This window comes from Panthera uncia, chromosome B1 (assembly GCF_023721935.1).
Source record: "Panthera uncia isolate 11264 chromosome B1, Puncia_PCG_1.0, whole genome shotgun sequence".
NCBI lineage: Eukaryota > Metazoa > Chordata > Mammalia > Carnivora > Felidae > Panthera > Panthera uncia.
This window is the reverse complement of record NC_064811.1, coordinates 158,119,533-158,140,386: the sequence shown is the minus strand read 5'-3', so window position 1 is coordinate 158,140,386 and position 20,854 is coordinate 158,119,533. Positions and strand designations below refer to the sequence as shown.

Sequence of the window (20,854 nt, the reverse complement as noted above, 5' to 3'; positions counted from 1 at the left end):
ATTTTTTTTTTCAACGTTTTTTATTTATTTTTGGGACAGAGAGAGACAGAGCATGAACGGGGGAGGGGCAGAGAGAGAGGGAGACACAGAATCGGAAACAGGCTCCAGGGTCCGAGCCATCAGCCCAGAGCCTGACGCGGGGCTCGAACTCACAGACTGTGAGATCGTGACCTGGCTGAAGTCGGACGCTTAACCGACTGCGCCACCCAGGCGCCCCCTTTCATCTATGTTTTATAGTTTTCAAGTACAGATTTTTCACCTCCTTGGATAAGTTTATTCCTAGGTATTTAGCTCTTTTTGGTGCAATTATAACTAAAATTATCTTCTTTGTTTTTCTTTCTGCTACTTTGTTATTAATGTATAAAATACAACATGTTTCTGTGTATTAAGTTTGTATCATGCAACTTTAGTGAATTCATTTATTACTTCTAATAGTTTTTGGCAGATCCTTTAAAGTTTTCTATGTATAGAATCATGCCATCTGCAAAAAGGTACAGTTTCATTTCTTTCACATCAATTTGGGTGCCTTTTATTTCTTTTTCTTGTCTAAATATTGTGGCGGGGATTTCCAGTAGTATGTTGAATAAAAGTGGCAAAAGTGGACATCCTTGTCTTCTTCCTGATCTTAGACAAAAAGCTCTAAGTTTTTCAACACTGGGTATGATGTTAGCTGTGGGTTTTTCTTTAATGACCTTTATTGTGTTGTGGTATGTTCTCTCTAAACCCACTTTGTTGAGAGTTTTTATCACGAATGATGTTGAATTTTGTAAAAGGCTTTTTCTTGATCTGCTGAGATAATCATATGCTTTTTATCCTTCCTTTTGTTAGTATGATGTATGTTGATTGACCTTCAAATATTGAACCATCCCTGTATCCCTGGAATAAATCCCATGTGATGATATTAAACGATCTTTTTAGTGTATTGTTGAAATGTAGTTTGGTAATATTCTGTTGAAGATTTTTGAATGTACATTCCTTAAAGATATTGATGTGTAGGGTTTTTTTTGTAGTGTCTTTGTCTGGTTTTGGTGTCAGGGTAATGCTAGCTTCATAATATGAATTTGGAAGCTTCCTGTTCTATGTTTTGGAATAGTTTCAGAAGCATAGGTATTAACTCTTAAATGTTTGGTAAAAATTTATCCGTGAATCTATCTGCTCCTGGATTTCTGTTTGTTGGAGGGTTTTGATTACTGGTTCAATTTTGTTCCTAGGAATCTATGAGTTTGAGTTCAGATTTTATATTTCTTCCTGATTTAGTTTTCGCAACTTGTATGCTTCTAAGAATTTATTTGCCCAATTTGTTAGCATACAATTTTTTGTAGTAGTCTCTTATAATCCTTCGTATTTCTGTGCTATCAGTTGTTACTTCTCTTTAGTTTCTGATTTTATTTAAGTTCTTTTCTTTTTTCCTTTATAGGTCTGGATAAAAGTTTTTCAATTTTGTTTATCTTAAAGGAACAAGCTCTTGGTTTCATTGATTTTTTTTCTATTTATTTCTTTAGCCTTTACTCCATTTATTTCTACTGTGATCATTCTTATTTCCTCCTTCTACTTTGGGCTTTGTTTCTTCTTTTTCAATTCCTTTATAAGTAAGGTTAGATTGATTATTTGAGGTTTTTCTTGTGTCTTACTGTAAGCCTGTATTCCTATAAATTTCCCTCTCAGAACTGCTCTTGCTGTGTCCCAGAGACGTTGAAATTTATGTTTTTATTTTCATTTATCTCCAAGTCTGTTTTGATTGCTTCTTTGATTTCTTTGTTGATCTAAGTGACCATTTAGTAGCATGGTATTTAGCCTCCGTGTGTTTGGGTTTTTAATTGATTTCTAGTTTCTTAGGACTATAGTCAAAAAAGATGCATGATATGGTTTCAATCTTCTTCAATTTATTGAGACTTGTTTTATTGCCTAATATGTGAAATATCCTTGAGAATGTTCCATGTGCACTTGAAAAGAATATATATTCTGTTGTTTTTGAGTGGAATGTTCTCTATGTACCTGTTAAACCCATCTGGTTTAATGTGTCATTCAAAAATACTGTTTTCTTAAGTGTGGCCCAAGATGGCAACATAGGAAAACCCTGAATTCACCTGCTCCAGGGAACACACCAAATTACATATAACCATAGGACAATTTTTCCTAAATGAGAACAAAGGGCTGACTGAAAGGCTACTGCACAACATAATATAGAACAGTAAAAGAAAACAGCAAGAAAGATGGAGACAGTGGAGCCTAGGTGGCTCAGTCAGTTAAGCCTCTGACTTCGGCTCAGGTCATGATCTCACAGTTAGTGAGTTCGAGTCCCACGTCAGGCTCTGTGCTGACAGCAGGGAGCTGGAGCCGGGAGCCTGCTTCAGATTCTGGGTCTCCCTCCCTCTCTGCCCCTCCCCCGCTCACGCTCTGTCTCTCTCTCTCTCTCTGCCGCCTTTCTCTCTCTCAAAACTAAACATTAAAAACTAAAAATTAAAAATAAATTTAAAAAGAGAGAGATGGAGACAAAGAAAGGTGGAGACAAGGTAACAAAGGCAATTCCTACTCCTGACTTTGTGAACCCCAGTGGGGAGATATATACGTACAGAAGGACCAAAAACAGATTCTTCTGTCCTTAGACACAAGAAAACAAAACAACTGCAGCTTTAAAAAGCAACTAGCATTTGAAAGACACAACACTAGAACTCTGTCAAATGGTGGAGGGGCTGAAGGAACTTTCTCTGGGTCACAGGGTCACCCATCTGAAGAATGATGGGTTTATATTTCCCCTCCTCCTTAAAAACACAGACTGGAGCAGGGTCCAGATGCCATAACGGGCTTGCTGACTCATGAGTCCCAGGCCCTCAAACCCACCCCAGCCCCAGCTGTGCAAGGACACAGAAAAAAATCAAATCCTTTATTTCTTTCTTTCTTTCCTTTTCTTTCTTTTTGTTTTCTTCTCTTTTTCTTTTTCTGTCTTTTATCTTTTCTTTAAAAAGCCATGATTTATTTTTTAATATTTATTTATTTATTTTGAGAGAGAGAGCAGGGGAGGGGCAGAGAGAGGGAGAGAAAGAGATTCCCAAACAGGCTCCATGCTGTCAGCACAGAGCCCTATGTGGGGTTCAGTCTCATGAGCCATGAGACCATGACCTGAGTTGAAATCAGGAGTAGGACACAACCAACTGAGCCACCCAGGTGCCGCTAAAAAGCTGTGATTTAAAAGAGCAACTAGCACATAAAACAGCCAGCACTAAGACTCCTCCAAAAGGCTGAAGGAGCTGCTGGATTGCTTTCTGGTAGGAGGGCAGTCTTGAAAGTACCTTGAAAGCACAGACCAGTGCACAGTCCCAGTGCCCTAATTGGCCTGCCATCTCAGTGAGCCCAGGCCCACAACTCACACCAACCCCAGCCATCTTACCAAGGTGGCCGATATGCATCAGGACACCCCTGGTTAGTCTCACTAAAGCCCCAGCCTTCATGCCAAGGTAACACAGGTGCAAATCACCACAGAACACCCCAAGCCCGCACCACTTGGGCTTCAGACGTCTTGCTAGGACATGGTGAAGAGTGCTCTGGAACCTCTTGATTGATGTATGTTTCAAATCCCACTGCATGAGGTACCCCAGGAAACACAAGCCCATGCTTGCATCAATTTCGGCCACTCCAGCAGGGCATCCCCTATAAGGAGTGCTCTGAACACATCACCCACACCACTCTTGGCTCCAGTCACCCAGCCAGGGCAACCCTGAGCTAGCACCTTCAGAAAACCTGGCTTGTATGCAATTCAGCTTCAGCTGTCCTGCCAGGCCACACTGTATGCAAAGAGCCCAGGAATCACACTGGGCCCTGCCCATTTTAGTTTTAGCTGTCCTGCCAGGGTGCCCCATGCGCAGAGCATGCCAGGACCTCCCAGCCTATACCCCACCTCAGCTTCAGCCACACCTAAAGGGCATGCTCTGTGCAGATAGCACTGGAACAACCCAGTTTATATCCACTTCAGTTTCAGCTTTCCTGCCAAGGTGCCCTCTGTGCATAGAGATCTGGGTGCCCCAGTTTGCACGCACTTTAGTTTTAGCTATCCTGCCATGCAGAGAGTTAAGGAATCTCCAGATACTACCTTAGCTCCAGCTGCCCCACCAGAGTATGCCCTGCACAAAGCGCCATCAACAAATAGCTCCCCAAGACACCCTAGCCTATAATCACTTCATCTTCAGCTGTCCTGACAGGGAACCTCCTACACAGAGTGCCGTCAACATATAGAATCCTGGGATATCATGTACTGCATTCACTTCAGCTTCAGCTATCATGACAGGGCACACACCATGTGGAAAGCCTCTGGATCTCCAGCCAATGCCAGCCACAGCTCCAGCCAACCAGCAAAAGTCACCAACCACACACAGTCTACCTAGAGGATGGCTATACATAAGACCATTCCTTCAAGTTTATAAGTAGCTGTTCTGACTAATCCATACAAATAAGCACAGTAAATCAAGCAAAATAAGAAAACAAAGGAGTATGCTCCAAAAGAAAAAACAAGACATCAGGAAAAAACTAAAAGAAATGGAGATAAGCAATATGCTGAATAAAAAATTTAAAGTAATAATCATAAAGATGTTCACTGGAATGAAAAGATGAGGGTTAGAACTCAGTGAGACTTTCAATAAAGACATACAAAATATTAAAAAAGAATCAATCAGGGGTTCTTGGGTGGCTCAGTTGGTTAAGTATCCATCTTCAGCTCAGGTCATGATCTCACAGTTCATGAGCTTGAACCCCACATCAAGCTCTCTCCTGTCAGCATACAGCCCACTTCTGATCCTCTGTCTCCCTCTCTCTGCCCCTCCCCCACTCATGTGTATACACACTCTCTCAAAAATAAACATTAGGGGCGCCTGGGTGGCGCAGTCGGTTAAGCGTCCGACTTCAGCCAGGTCACGATCTCGAGGTCCGTGAGTTCGAGCCCCGCGTCAGGCTCTGGGCTGATGGCTCGGAGCCTGGAGCCTGTTTCCGATTCTGTGTCTCCCTCTCTCTCTGCCCCTCCCCCGTTCATGCTCTGTCTCTCTCTGTCCCAAAAATAAATAAAAAACGTTGAAAAAAAAATTAAAAAAAAAAAAAAAAGAATAGTCAAGGATAACAAATTCAATTGGAAAGAAAAATTAGCAAGGGAGTGATATTTAGACTATGTATTTTATGAAATGACATGTTTAAAAATATGTCAGAATAGGGTGGCAGAATGGATAAAAAACTAAGACCCATCTGTATGCTGCCTACAACAGTCTCAGACAGAAAAGCACACAGACTGAAAGTGAAGGTTTGGAGAGAGCTTTTACATGCAAATGGAAACAAATAAAATCTGGGGTAGCAATAGCTATATTAGACAAAATAGACTTTAAAACAAAGACTGTAATAAGAGACAAAGAAGGAAATTACATAATGGCAAAGAGATCTATCCATTAAGAGGACATAACAGTTGTAAATATTTATGCACCTAACATAGAAGCACCTAAATAGTTAAAGCAATTATTAACAAACATACAGAGAGAAATTGCCAGTAATATAATAAAATCAATAAAGAAACAGTGTTTTTTTGTATGTATTTTTAAAATTATTTTATTTGTAGTTTACATATAATTTTATATTAGTTTCACATATACAACTTAGTTTTTTGACAAGTTAATATATTATGCTGTGCTCGACACAAGTGTCTATTCTGTTTCATTGATCTAGGTGTCTGTTTTTGTGCCAGTGCCATACTCTTTTGATCACTACAGGTTTGTAATATAACTTGAAGTCTGGAATTGATATACCTCCTGTTTTGATTTTGTTTATCAAGATTGTTTTGGCTATTTGGGGTCTTTCAGGATTCCATACAAATTTTAGGATTGTTTGTTCTAGCTCAGTGAAAAATATTGTTGGTATTTTGACAGGGATTGCATTAAATGTATAGATTTCTTTAGGTAGTATAGACATTTAAAAAATATTTTCTCACGGACCGCGAGATCGTGACCTGGCTGAAGTCGGACGCTTAACCGACTGCGCCACCCAGGCACCCCTATCCTTGACTATTCTTAATGGTACACCTCCTTGCAACTCTCTTACACTTAAAATTTCATGTTTATATTTTATAGTACTTGGTCCATTTATGGCTAATTTGTGCTATAAGTAAACATTAAATTTTTGTACTTGAAATATTTAAAACAAAAAAAACATATTCTTACTTTTAAATAAACTTACATAGCTTCTGGATTCATTATACAGATAGCTCCTGTACAATGACATTTCTTTGTGTCATCATATGATATTCCCAGACTCAGTCCGAGCATCTGTGTAACAATAATGGAAAATGCCTCCAGAGTTACCTCCTTGGGGTACTACATTAGCAAAAACAAACATTCAAATGAAAGAAAAGTCACTGAAAGGTGATAAAAAGTAATAATTTTCTAATTTTGAATATACTTATTATTTTATCAAATACTTAAGAATAGAAAATACAGTTCCTTGAACAGGTGAGAAGCTTAAGTTCTTCTTATGAAATTTTACTGAGATATAAGCAAACTGAGACTATGCCAAGCTTTATCATGATTTAACAATTGAATACCTAATATAATTCTTAAGTAGCTACCATAACTATATAAAAGGGCTGTTTTTCATTATATTTTTGGCTATATGGGTCATGATCTTCAATTTAGCTAATTTCTTATGACAGCTCTTGTATTCATTCTGCTTCCCAGCTCACAAAGTGGCCATGTAACCAAATTACTCAGTTTAAGTGTGCTATCAGCTTCCTGTCAGGATTCTCCATGACTCAGTAACTCATATCAGGGGAAACCACAGAAAGACTCTCAAGATAGTATTCCTGGATTATGCTGCTCACATATTTAACAAAGCGCAGGGATAACTTCCTTGCCAAAGAGAAATGTGACACTGATAATTCATGATATGCAATAACATTATGATTTGTCCAGTTATTACCAAATATGGCATAGGATAAGGTATAGGTGAGGACAAGTTGTGAGGAAGATCAGGGCACTTCATTGCTATAATGACAAGCTCTAGTAAAAACTTTGGGTTCAACTGGATTTTTGACAGCACTAGAGGATGCACACTATGAAAAATGTAAAGAGAAAGCTGTGAACGAGCAACAGAGAATGCAAATAGGCAATCAGTAAGCTCCTGTACCAGCACTGTAGTAACTCTTCATATCCTGTAGTTGTTGGATTGACATGGCTGAGTAACACCATATGTAAAGCCTAAGGATAAGGGCTGAAAGGCTGCAGAATTAATTTAATTCTCAAATCTACCAGGCTTGATGGGGAAGAAGCTAGAATCTGAAACTTGGGAAGGGAACAATTGGATGACATGGACAAATATACTTGGATTTCACTTTCCAGCATAGGAAGCCTCCCTCTAAACAATATGAGAGAGCCCCCAAATTAAAAAAAAAAAAACAAAAACAAACAGGGGCACCTGGGTGGCTCAGTTGGTTAAGCGTCCGACTTCGGCTCAGGTCACAATCTCACGGTCCGTGAGTTCAAGCCCCGGGTCAGGCTCTGTGCTGACTGCTCAGAGCCGGGAGCCTGTTTCAGATCCTGTGTCTCCCTCTCTCTCTGCCCCTCCCCGTTCATGTTCTGTCTCTCTCTGTCTCAAAAATAAATAAAACGTTAAAAAAATTCTTTAAAAAAAAAAAACACACACAGTTTTGATGATAATACCTAGGACATTTGTCTCACCAACCCTCATTGCCTTCAGGTCCATGTTAAGAATTAAATCACAACATTAGTGATGTTATCAAGATGGTGTGATAGGTCATTCTCAATTTTACTACCCCTCACAAGAACAACTAACAACTATTCCTGGACAAGAATCCACCAAGAAGATCCTAGAACATGGAGGTGAGCCTGAAGCGCTCCCTGAACTGCAGAAACCAAGACAGACCACATTAGAAGGGTAAGAGTAGCTACACACTGACTACCTTGCCTCTTCCCAAGGCTGGTGCAGTGCCATACTAGGAGGTCTCCCCAGAGTCTACAGTACCTCAAGTGGGAAATGAAAGCCCAGGGTAGACATCTAGCTTCCCCAGCAATTTAGGTGACTTCTTGGGAGTCCCCAGTCTAGTCTTCCCTGACAAGGAGCACAAAGGATGCTACGTGACTCAATCATGGGAAATCTGTGACAGAGAAGGGTGGAGGGGCTTGCAACAACTAGCATTCAGATCTTAAGACCACATTCCTACCCACAGCACCCAAGAAGTAGCCTCAACCAGCAGTTTTGCCCATCTGTGTAGCTAAGATAGTGATGCAGTCCGACCAGGGAATGCAATGAACAGCGAGTCTTCCTTATTCAGGTCATCAAAAAGCCTTGCCACTGCTGGAGCCTGTCTACCTCACACCCCCATCCAGGCAAGGAGGCTGAGTCATAACCCTACCCAATGCCAAGTGTAGCTTCTTGCCCCACCTGACCAGAAGCCAGGTCATAACAACTGGAAGTTATATAGCCCAGCAATGTGCAAGTGGAGAGTATGGTAAGCATAGCTGATTGTCCACAGAGCAAAACCAATGGCACCTTTCAGCCAGGGAACTTGGGGCACATGTCAACTTAAATTAAGACCACACTCCAAGTCTAAGAGAAGTAGCTGTTCTACCTAAATCATAGAAACAAACACAGAAAGACAAAGAAAATGAGGCAACAGAGGAATATACTCCAAACTGAAGAATAAGACAAAACCTCAGAAAAAGAGCTAAACAAGTCAGAGATAAGCAACCAATCTGATAAAGAGTTCAAAGTAATGGTCAAAAACAGACTTACTAGACTAGAAAGAAGAGACGATGAACTCAGTGAGAACTTCAACAAAGAGATAGAAAATAATTTTTAAAAAACAATCAGACTTGAAGAATAGAATAACTGAAATGAAAAATACATCAGAGAGAATGAACAGCAGATCAGAAAATGCAGAAGATGAATTAATGACTGGGAAGACAGGGTAATGGAAAATACCCAAGCTGAACAGCAAAAAAGTAAAGAAATAAAAAACAATGAAGATATGTTAAGAGATCTCTGGTACAACATCAAGCATACTAATACTCTCATTACAGGGATCCCAAAAGGAAAAAAGAGAGAGAAAAGACCAGAAAATTATTTGAAGAAATAATACCTGCAAACTTCACTAACCTTGGGAAAGAGACAGACATCTATATCCAGAAAGCATAGACAGCCACAAATAAAATAAACCATAGGAAGTACACACCACAACACATAGTGATTAAATAATTAAAATGACAAAGATAGAGACAGAACCTTGAAAGTACCAAGAGGAAAACAACTATTTACATACAAAAAAAAAAACTCCATAATGCTATCAGCTGATTTTTCAGCAGAAACTTTAGAGGCCAGAAGGGAGTTGCATGATATATTCAAAGTGCTAAAAGGAGAAAACTACAAACAATAATACTCTCCCTGACAAGGTTATCATTCAGAATTCAAAGAGGGAGAGTTTCTCAGACAAACAAAAGTTAAAGGAATTCATCACCACTAAACTGACCTCCCAAGATATGTTAAAGGGATTTAAGTAAAAAAGAAAAGATAATAATTAGAAGAAAATTACAAAAGGAAAAAAATTCACAAGTAAAAGAAACAAAAGAGCATAGGGGAATGAATGAGAGAGAGAGAGAGAGGGAGAGGAGAGGCAAACCAAGAAACAGACTCTTAAATATAGAGAACAAACTGATGGTTATCAGAGGGGATGTGGGTAGCAGATGAGTTAAATAAGGGGATTAAGGAGTGTACTTATGATGAACACCACATGTTGTATGAAAATATTGAATCATTAAATTGTACGCCCAAAGCTAATACTATACTGTATTGTTAACTAACTGGAATTTAAAAACTTTTAAAAAAGAATGAAATCATACTATTTGGAACAACATGGATGGATCTAGAGAGTATAATGCTAAGTAAAATAAATTAGAGAAAGACAAATACTATGTGATTTCACTCATGTGGGGAATTTAAGAAACAAAGCAAATAAGAGAGGAAAAGAAGCAAACCTAAAACGAAACTTTTAACTATAAAGAACAAACTGATGGTTACCAGAGGGGAAGTAGGTGGGGGAATGGATGAAACAAGTGAAGGTGATTAACAGTACACTTATCTTGATGAGCACTGAGTAACAGTATACCTGAAATGAATATAACACTGTATGTTAACTACATTGAAATAAAAATTTTTTAAAAGACCTACATGATGGGAGGGAGGGCAGGGTGGGTGATGGGTATCGAGGAGGGCACCTTTTGGGATGAGCACTGGGTGTTGTATGGAAACCAATTTGACAGTAAATTTCATATATTAAAAAAAAAAAAAAAAAAAAAGACCTACATGAAAAGATAAAAATATTTTAGATTCTTATATTCTCATCCTGCATCTTTACATTGAATATAAAGGAGTTCTAAAATATTCCTCCTAGCTTTCCAAAAAAATAAAGATAAATCTAGACCAGATAGACCACACTTATCTCATGTCTCCACTGCCCCAAAAGCAAACAGAAAAGCTACAGGTGAGAGATGGGCAGTCATAGCTGAGAGTTCCCTATGGGTGGGAGCAAGCAATCAGTTTCTTGGAGGAGGGTCCTCCTGCCTAAAAAGTACTGAACCCAGAACACTGGGCAAAGGATCTAGTCAAAAACAAAAGAAAATGATTGCTTATAATTAAAGGAATGCAAAGAATAATTTTTTAAATAATTTAACCCCTAATACACTTAGCATATAGGCCCTACGCGGCCAGAGAAAGGAAGTGACCTTGAAGCAAAAATCAGATCTACAAATGAATTCTGAACTAGCCCATACTCAGTCATCTGAAGACATAAACTTTCCTTTACCTTGAACTCAATGTATCATACCCAATTCATATAAAAAATAACAATACATTAAAAAATAAAATAAACTGGAAACTAAAAGCAGGCAAACAAACAAAAACTCAGCAGTTATTAGAAAAAAATAGGAAAGGATTCTAGGAAAAGGAAGATGAGATTCAATTTTCTATGGCAGTTGGTTTCACCCATAGAAGGTAAAGAAGTGAGGAAAAAAATTAAGCATCTCCATTAGGCCCTAATGCCTAAAAGGTTCTCTTAAAGCTTTACTAGCATAACAATATATTTATTTATCCAAGAGCTAATAATTTACATTTTCACAATATTATACTATTTATTAATTTAATCTTTAAATTAACCTGTATACAAAGTATAAAAGTTTTATAGAATAAATTATAAATTTTATAAATCTTGACAATGGACATAAGAAGTGTTGAACTATTTTAATCTCTTATTTTTCATAGCAAGTAATCAATGGACATTGTCTAAGGTAAGTCAATATAATATAAATAATAAGATATGAATAATAGAAACAAATATTACTAAAATGTCATGTAATAATATGTATTATGTATATATTACATATGTATAACTATAAAGCATATATATGCATATAATGTGTAATGATGTATAATTATTAAAATATTTTTATATTTTTTAATAATATATGGTATATTACATAGTAACATACATTAATAATATATCTTATCTTATATAACAAATTATATACTATATATAAATATATAATAAATATATGCATACTATATACAAGTATGTTCTGTATTTTATATGCTATATATAAATACATACCATATATACTATATATAATATATAAATATATTTATAAATATATATACACTATATGTTATAAATAAACATATATTATACGTAAATATATATGTGCTATATATAAATATATTTACAAATATATATACTATATATGTATAAATATAGCATGTAGTAATACATTTTAATAAATATATACTGTTAAAATAATGAATATGTAAGAATATATACATGACAAAGAGAGTGGACTAAATATATCAAAGATAATATTACCAACATTGCCTTAAGTTTATAAATCAAAATAAGGGTAAGAGCATATTTACTTTAAATAATAAATTTAGGGGCACCTGGGTGGCTCAGTCTGTTAACTGTCTGACTTCAGCTCAGGTCATGATCTCACAGTTCATGGGTTCAAGCCCTGCGTTGGGCTCTGTGCTGACAGTGCAGAGCCTGGAGCTTTGTGTGTATATCTGTCTCTCTCTCTGCTTCTCCCCACTTCTTATGCTCTCTCTCAAAATAAATAAACTTAAAAAAAATTTTAGTACTTAAATTTGTTTTTTAAAAAAATTAATAGGATGGGAAAATTGCTCAACAAATTACTTCACCTTTCAACAACGCATCTAATTGTATCAATAATTTATTTTTCTATATATAAAATATTTACAAAAACTATAAATATTTAAAATAGACATAAAAATTTATTTTATACACTTTTGGAGGTTTGAAACATTTTAAAGAATTTTTATCATACTTTTTGTTTAATCATTTGTTTTCATTTTTTTAAGACAAGGTAGATTCTTTTTTTTTTAAGTTTATTCATTTTGAAAGACAGAAAGAGCGAGAGTGGGGAGGAGCAGAGAGAGAGGGAGAGAGACAATCCCAAACAGGCTCCATCCACACTGTCAGCACCAAGCCTGACACGGGGCTCACTCATGAACCATGAGATCATGACCTGAGCCTAAATCAAGAGGTGGACACTTAATTAACCAACTGAGCCACTCAGGTACCCCTCATTTGCTTTTGTTTTGAAGCTATTTTATTAGGAAGACTATTTGTCTAATTTTCTGTCTATAAGCAAAAATCTATTTGGGTTATAAAAGTTTTTTAAAGGTAATTTCTCATGAGGCACTATTCTATATAATAAGGAATGCACGTGTATTGATGATATTTTTATTCTACTTCAACTTCCAAAATAATTGCAACAAGATGTTATTCTACAAAATACTCTTTCATCTACACACTTCAAACTTTTAACAGTAATAGAAAGTAAGTGTAATCTCTAAATGCAAATATAAAACTAAACTGTATAAAATCTTTGCTATAATGTTGAATGCTATTTTTAACGTCTATTTTGAGAGAGAGACAGAGTGCATGTGGGGGAGAGGCAAAGAGAAAGAGGGAGACACAGAGTCTGAAGCAGGCTCTAGACTCTGAGCTATCAGCACAGAGCTGGATACAGGGTTCAAACTCACAAACCATGAGACCATGATCTGAACTGAAGTCGGATGCTCAACCAACTGAGCCACCCAGGCACCCTGAATGATTTTTAAATGTATAAATATTTTTTAAATAGTAAGATAAAATAATTACATACCATAGCAATTCCAGCCGAAAAATGGGTAACACACATCTTTCCAGGAACTGTTGCCCCCACATAATCTGGATAATTTCTATAGCTAAATAAATAAGTGTACATTTATAATTAATTTTGACAAATAATTCAGAGGTGAGATTTCCTGCTAATAATTTGTCTGTAGTCCATAAAATCCTAGTCTGAAGCAAACTGAGGTACAATCTCTCCATACATCCTAATTGTTTCAAATTTGGAAGACATTCTTATGACATTAAGCATGTTATATTTCTAAAATATGTTCAGTGGATCCAAGTTTTTAATGCCTTAACTGTTCTCATCACATTTGGTTAGGATTGCTTTTGATAAAACAATTTTGATCAAAAGCATTTTGCTGAGTGACAATGAAAAAGTTTTAATAGTTGAACACTAATATGGATTAAACATTTTCATTCTCATATAGAAAAGCTTACCAGTTTCTCATTGGAATGACTTTATTGTTCTAGAACTTAACATTATTATTTCTGCTTTGAGTGAAGGCCCATATAAACTGTCCTATAATAGCACTATTCCCAGAGGTTTTTCATAAATTATTCCATTTAATTCTCAAGTCAAGCCAGTGAAATAAATGTTATTTTCACCTCTATTGAACAAATCAAACATCAGATGAGAAGTATAAATAACTTTCTCAAGGTAGCACCGTTAATAAGTGCTACTAAAGGATATGAATTTAGGCAATCTGAATCTACAACCATACTCTCAACCACTTAAGGTATAGATGCTTCAAATATATTCTGTCGTCTTTATAGCCCCTACCAGGAAAAAAACATTCCAAGATGTATATAAAGAAACTTGTTTCAGTCATCAGTTTGAAACTTCCCTCAGTTTCAACTGCTCTTTCTTCACTTCACATTGCACTTTCTCCCTACTGCTGCCTCTGTTCTGTATCTCTGATATTTTCATACCTAACCATTCCAGCACTTGTGTACAAGTATTTACACTTAACATGCAACTTTGGCTTATTTTCCCCAATGTCTTAAGTATTGTTTATACTCTTTCTTAATCCAAGATAGTGCTACCAATAGATTGTGAAAAGGCAAGGAGGTTTGCTCTCACCACCAGTATTCAGCATCATACTAGAAGTCCTAGCCTGTTCAATAAGGCAAGAAAATAAAATAAAAGGTATATGGATTGGAAAAGAAGAAATACAGTTTTCTCTGTTTATAGATGATGTGACTGTCTACCTAGGAAATCCCACAGTATACAAAAAAGCTACTAGAAATAAGTGTATTCAATAAGTTTTCATGTTTCAAAGTCAATGTATAAAAGTCAAACTGATTTTTATAACCTAGCAATAAAATATTTGAAACTAGAGTAAAATGAAACATTTACAGTAGTGCTAATGTTATTTAAGGGTACAAACATGCAATGAGTCATCAATAATACCTAGAGATCGAATACACAGTATAGTAGATATAAATAACAATGTTGTATTATAATCTTTAAATTTGCTAAGAGCCTAGAACTTCATTATTTCAACCACTAAAAAGAAATGATCATTACATAATATGATAGATGTGCTTATTACCACTAGTGGCAATCAGGGCTGTGCAGCGTTGGTGGTATAGTGGTGAGCATAGCTGCCTTCCACTAGTGGCAATCATATTATAATATATAAATGCATTTATTAACATGTTGTATACCTTATATTTACAACGTTACATAACATTCAAATATATTTGAATAAAAAATTTTTAAACAGGTAAATTAAATTTTTTCAACCTGTGTTCAAAAAAGAATAAAAAATAGCACTAAGGACATGAAATACTATGATATAACGCTAACACAATGTGAGAAATGTCTGTATACTAATGGAATACTGATAGATCTGTATACTGATAGAACTATACAGAACACTGATGAAAGAAATTAAAGAAGACCTAAGTAAATGGGAGGATATACCCAGTTCATTGATTGGAAGACTTAGTATTATTAAGCTGTCAGTTCTCCCTAAACTACCGGATACATTCTATACAGTTCCAATCAACATTCCAGCAAAATATTTCATAGCAACTGAGAAGCTGAATCTAATACTTATGAAGAAAGGCAAAAACTAGAATAACCAAAACAATTTTTAAAAAGAACAACACTTTTGGAGAACTTATATAACTTGATTTAAATGGTTTTTATAAAGCTATAGTAATCAAGGCAGTGTGTTACTCACAAAAGGACAGAACGAAAATAGACTCATACATGTAAGGTCAAATAATTTTTGACAAAAGTGCAAAAGCAATTAAATGGAGAAACTATACTATCTTTTCGAGGATTGGTGCTGAATAATTAATTATTCATATGCAAAAAAATGGCCTCTTCCTTACCTCATAATATATACAGTAATTAACTCAAAATGAGTAATGAATCTAAATAAGAAAAACTTAAAACTATAAGGCTTCTAGAAAAAGACATAGTAGAGATACCTATAACCGTGGGTGAGGCAAATATATTTTTAGGTACATCAAAAGCACAATTCATACAATTAAAAATTGATAAGTTAATTATGAATTCATCAAAATCTGTTTTTTAAAATATATTGTTAAGAAACTTAAAAAACAACCCACAGCCAGAAAATATTTTTAAATCATATATTATTATAAAAGACATGTACAAGAATGCTTAAAGAACACTTAAAACTCAATAGGAAGAGCTGGTCCAAGAGAGCGACACAGGAAGATCCTGATTTCACCTCCACCATGGACACACCAAATCTACACCTATTTGTATAGCAATTCCTCCTGAAAAAGAACTGAGAGCTAACTGAGCAGCTTCTGTACAACAAAAGATAGAAAGACAAGAAAGAATGGCAAGACAGAAGAGAACCCCCACCTCCAACACTGTGAATGGCAATGAGGAGGTACAGTACTGAGAGACCAGGAGCAGATTCATCTGCCCTAGGCTCAGACAAAAAAGCTGTGGTTAAAAGAGCAACTCGTACATAAAAGAGCCAGCCCTAGAAATCCACCAAATGGCAGGGGAGTTGCTGGAACTCTCTGCAGGTTGGAGGGACAAGTGCAATGGTTTATATTCTGCCTGCACCTTAATAATGCAGATAAAAGCAGGGTCTGGGAGCCATAGCCAACCAGGCCTCCAGGCTACTCCCGGATGCCCTGAGGCACAGAAAAGAAGCCAGCATTTAAAAGACCATCTAGTATATAAAAGATCCAGCCCAGAGAACTCCACCAAACCGGGATTGGGGGTGGGGTTGGAGGGCAGCTGCTAGAACTCTCTCCAGGCCAACAGAGGTAGTAAATGCAACAGTTTGCCTTCCCTAAGTTCCCCTTCCATCTTGATAATGTGAATGGGAGCAAGGTACAGGTGCCCTGGCCAGTTTATTACCTCAGTGAGCCCTGCCAACCCCAGCTGTTCCTCTAGGATGCCCCTGGTCATTGCTCACTGCAGCCCAGCCATCAGAACAATCCAGGCCCACACCACTGTAGCTTCAGTCAGCTTGCAAGGGCACCCCCAGCACAGAATACTCCAGGACCTCCAACTGACACCTGTTTCAGCTCCGAATGAAGAAAGAAAATATTAACCAATATAAAGGGAGAAATTGACAGTAATGCAATAATAGTAGGGGACTTAAATACCCCACTTACATCAATTGATAGATCATCCACATCTAAAACCAATAAGGAAAACAGTATCTTTGAATAAACACATTAGACCTGATGGACATAACAGATATATACAGAATATTCCATACAAAAAAAACAGCAGAATACATAGTCTTTTCAAGTGTATATGGAACATGTTCTAGCATAGATCATGGTAGAACACAAAATAAGGTCCCAATAAATTTTAAAACACTGAAACTATATCATGCATCTTTTCTGACCATAACAATATGAAACCAGAAATCAATTACAAGGGAAAAAAAAAAACTAGAAAAACCAAACACATTGAGGCTAAACAACATGCTAATAAACAACCAATAGGTCAACAAAGAAATTAAAAAAAAATATGTGGAGACAGATGAAAATGAAAAACACAATGTCCCAGGGGCACCTGGGTGGCTCAGTCAATTGAGCATGCGACTCGGTTTCAGCTCGGGTCATGATCTCAGTTTTGTGAGTTCAGTGTGGAGCCTGTTTGGGATTCTCTGTCTCCCTCTCTCTCTGCCCCTCCCCCACTTGTGCTCTGTCTCTCAAAATAAATAAACTTAAACACACACACACACACGCACACACACACACACACACAGACACTGGCCCAAAATCCATGGCACTCAGAGAAAGCAGTACTAAGAGGAAAACTGATGGTGATACAGGCACACCTCAAAACAACAAGAAAAATCTCAGTCTAACCTTACATCTAAAGGAACTAGAAAAAGAACAAGCCCAAAATTAGCAGAAGGAAGGAAACAATAAATATAAAAATAGAAATAAATGAAATAGAGGCTAAAACAAATCAATAGAAAAGATCAATGAAACAAAGAGCTGGTTCTTTGAAGATAAACAAAATGGATAAACTATTAGTCTGTCTCAAGGTACTTTTTGCTTTCTCTCTTGGTTTTTTTGACCCATTACTTTTTTCAGTAGCATTTGTTTAAGCTCCATACATTTGTGAATTTTCCAGTTTTCTTCTTGTATTCATTTCCAGTTTCATACAATTGTGATCAGAAAAAATACCAGATATGCTTTAAGTCTTCTTAAATTTATTAAGACTTGTTTTGTGGCCTACCACATGATCTATCCTGGATAATGTCCTACATGTGCTTGAGAATACAGTGCATTGTGTTGGTTTTAAAAGTAATATTCTGTATATATCAAGTCCACATGATCTAATATGTTATTTAAGGCCATTGTTTCCTTTTTGATTTTGTCTGGCTCCGTTCCTTCACTTTCAGTGTGTGTATGCCTCCTTACATATGAAGTGAGAACACTGTAGGCACCACAGAAATGTGTCTTGTTTTTTATCCATTTAGCCACTCTGTCTTTTGATTGAAGAAGTTAGTTTATTTACATTTAAACAATCATAGATAGTCCCCAACAACAGGTATATTCTTATTGCCATTTTATTGTTTTATGGCTGCTTTGTAACTGCCCTGTTCATTTCTCTTTCTCTTGCTCTCTTCCTTTTTAATTTGATGATTTTCTGTAATGGTATGTTTACATTCATTTCATGTTACCTTTTGTATGTATACTACAAAGGTTTGTAGGTTTTACGTTTGTGGTTATCATGAGACTTACACAAAACAAATTATATTTGTACCAGTCTACTTTAAGGTGATAAAAATTTAACTTTAGGGGGCGCCTGGGTGGCTCAGTAGGTTGGGTATCCGACTTCAACTCAGGTCACGATCTCACAGTTGGTGGGTTCAAGCCCTGCATCAGGCTCTATGCTGACAGCTTGGAGCCTGGAGCCTGCTTTGGATTCTGTGTCTCCCTTTCTCTCTGCCCCTCCCCATTCATGCTCTGTCTCTCTCTGTTTCTCAAAAATAAATAAAAGTTAAAAAAAATTTTTAAAAACTTAACTTTGAACACATTCTAACTCTACATTCTTACTGCCTTTACCCCCATGTTTTGTTATGATGTCACAATTTATATCTTTCGACCTTGTGTATTCTTTAAAAAATTATTGTAGTTATAGTTGTGTTTACTACTTTGTTTTTAAACTTTCTTGCTATCTTTATAAGTGATGAACCCATCCCATTTACAACATTAGATTTATCTGGATTTTACTTTTGTTTTTTTAATTTTTTAACTTTTCTTTATTATTGAGAGACACAAAGAGACAGAGCATGAGCATTGGAGGGGCAGACAGAGGGGAGACACAGAATCTGGAGCAGGTTCCAGGCTCTGAGCTGTCAGCACAGAGTCCAACGTGGGGCTCAAACTCACCAACCGTGAGATCATGACCTCAGCCAAAGTTGGATGCTTAACCAACTGAGCCACCCAGGTGCCCCTGGATTTTACTATTACTTTACCTTTACCAGTGAGATTTATATTTTCATGTGTTTTCTTGTTACTAATTAGTGCCCATCTCATTTTAGCTTAAACATATCCCTTTAGCATTTCTTGTAAGACTGGTCTAGTGGTTATGATATCCTTTAGGTTTTGCTTGTTGGAAAACTCTTTATGTCTCCCTCAATTTTTCTAGGTACAGTATTCCTAATAAACATTCTTTTTCTTTCAGTACTTCAAATGTATCATGCAACTCCCTCCTGGCCTGGAAAATTTCTGCTGAAAAATCTGCTAATAGTGTTATGGGGTTTCCTTGTATGTAACAATTTGGGATTTTTTTCTTGTTGCATTTAAGATTCCCTCTTCTTTAACTTTCACCAATTTGATTTTAATGTATCTTGGTGTGAGTCTCTTTGGCTTTGGCTTTTTTGGTTCTCTCTGGAATTACCATATCTGAATGCCTATTCCCTTCCCGAGGTTAGGGAAGTTTTCAGGCATTATTTCTTCACCAAAGTTTTCTACTCTTTTCTCCTTCTGATATGCCTGTAATGTGAATATTGGTCTGTTTGGCATTCTCCCATAAGTCCCTTAAGAAGCTACTTTTATTCTTCTTTCTTTTTTTCTATTTGCTGCTTTGACTGGGTGAGCTCCACTGACCTTTGAGTTCACTGATGCTTTCTTTCACTTCATCTAATGTGCTGCTGAACACTTCTAATGTCTCTTTCCATTCAGTTATATCTTTAGCGGTATGATTTCTATTTTGTACTTCCTTACATTTTGTCTCTTTATTGAAATTCTCACCTTGTCCAAACATTCCTGAGCTCAAACAGCATCTTTAAGACCATTATTTTGAGGTCTTTATCAGGTAAATCACTTATAACCATTTCATTAAGATCTTTTTCTGAAATTTAATCTTGGTCTTTCATTTGCAACATAGTCCTGTTTTGTATTTGCTTGACTTTGTATTAGTTTCTATGCATTAAATAAATCAGTTACCTTTCTCAGTCTTAAAGGAGTGACCTTGTTTAGGATATAAACATTATCATTCAATCTTGTCCTACCTCTGGTAGTCTCTCAAGCCTTTGTGATTCTCCAAGCAACATCTATTTTTAAAATATTTTCAAATGGTTCCAGGGCACCTGGGTGGCTCAGTCAGTTAAGCATCCTACTTCAGCTCAGGTCATGATCTTGCGATTCACAAGTTTGAGCCCCAGGTCGGGCTCTGTGCTAATACCTCAGGGTCTGGAGACTGCTTCAGATTCTGTGTCTCCCTCTCTCTCTCTGTGCCCTTCCCCCACTCGCACTCTCTCTCTCTCTCTTTCTCTTTCAAAAATAAATGAACATCAAAAAAATTTAAAAGGTCCCAGTAGTTGGTGTGCCAAGATCTGTCACTGTCCCAAATAGGAGGATCTCAGTCAGCATATAGATTCAGGCTGACTAGAAGCCAGACACTAAGACAGAAGTCTTTAATGTATGCAAATGTACCTCTTTCATGAGAAGACTGGGAGACTGGCATTTTGGTCTACTCCTGTGCTGAACCCTGGGGTGATAGCCAATCAAGAACCATTTCTTTATTTGTAACCACCCCTTCACCCTGTGAACACAAGCTCCACTGGCCACCAAATCTGGGCTAACAAGGGGTGTATCCTCTGGGCTTAAGGCATCAGACATGTGCACAAGCTCCTCTCTTTGGAGACAACAAAGACC

The 20,854-nt window shown here is 36.8% G+C and overlaps 1 protein-coding gene across 5 annotated transcripts in view; it reads right to left on the bottom strand.

Moving 5' to 3' along the window:
* Positions 1-20,854, bottom strand: part of LOC125923826 (disintegrin and metalloproteinase domain-containing protein 32-like) — a 181,006-nt gene that overhangs the window by 113,660 nt on the left and 46,492 nt on the right. For all 5 annotated transcript variants that reach the window (XR_007458172.1, XM_049632438.1, XM_049632437.1 and 2 more), the window contains exons 10-11: positions 13,212-13,293; positions 6,205-6,341 (exon numbers count right to left, since the gene is read on the bottom strand). Coding sequence is in view for 4 of the 5 variants with exons in the window: in XM_049632438.1 (XP_049488395.1) it covers positions 6,205-6,341; positions 13,212-13,293 (219 nt within the window). In the remaining variant the exon portion in view is untranslated. The remainder of the gene's footprint in view (positions 1-6,204; positions 6,342-13,211; positions 13,294-20,854) is intronic.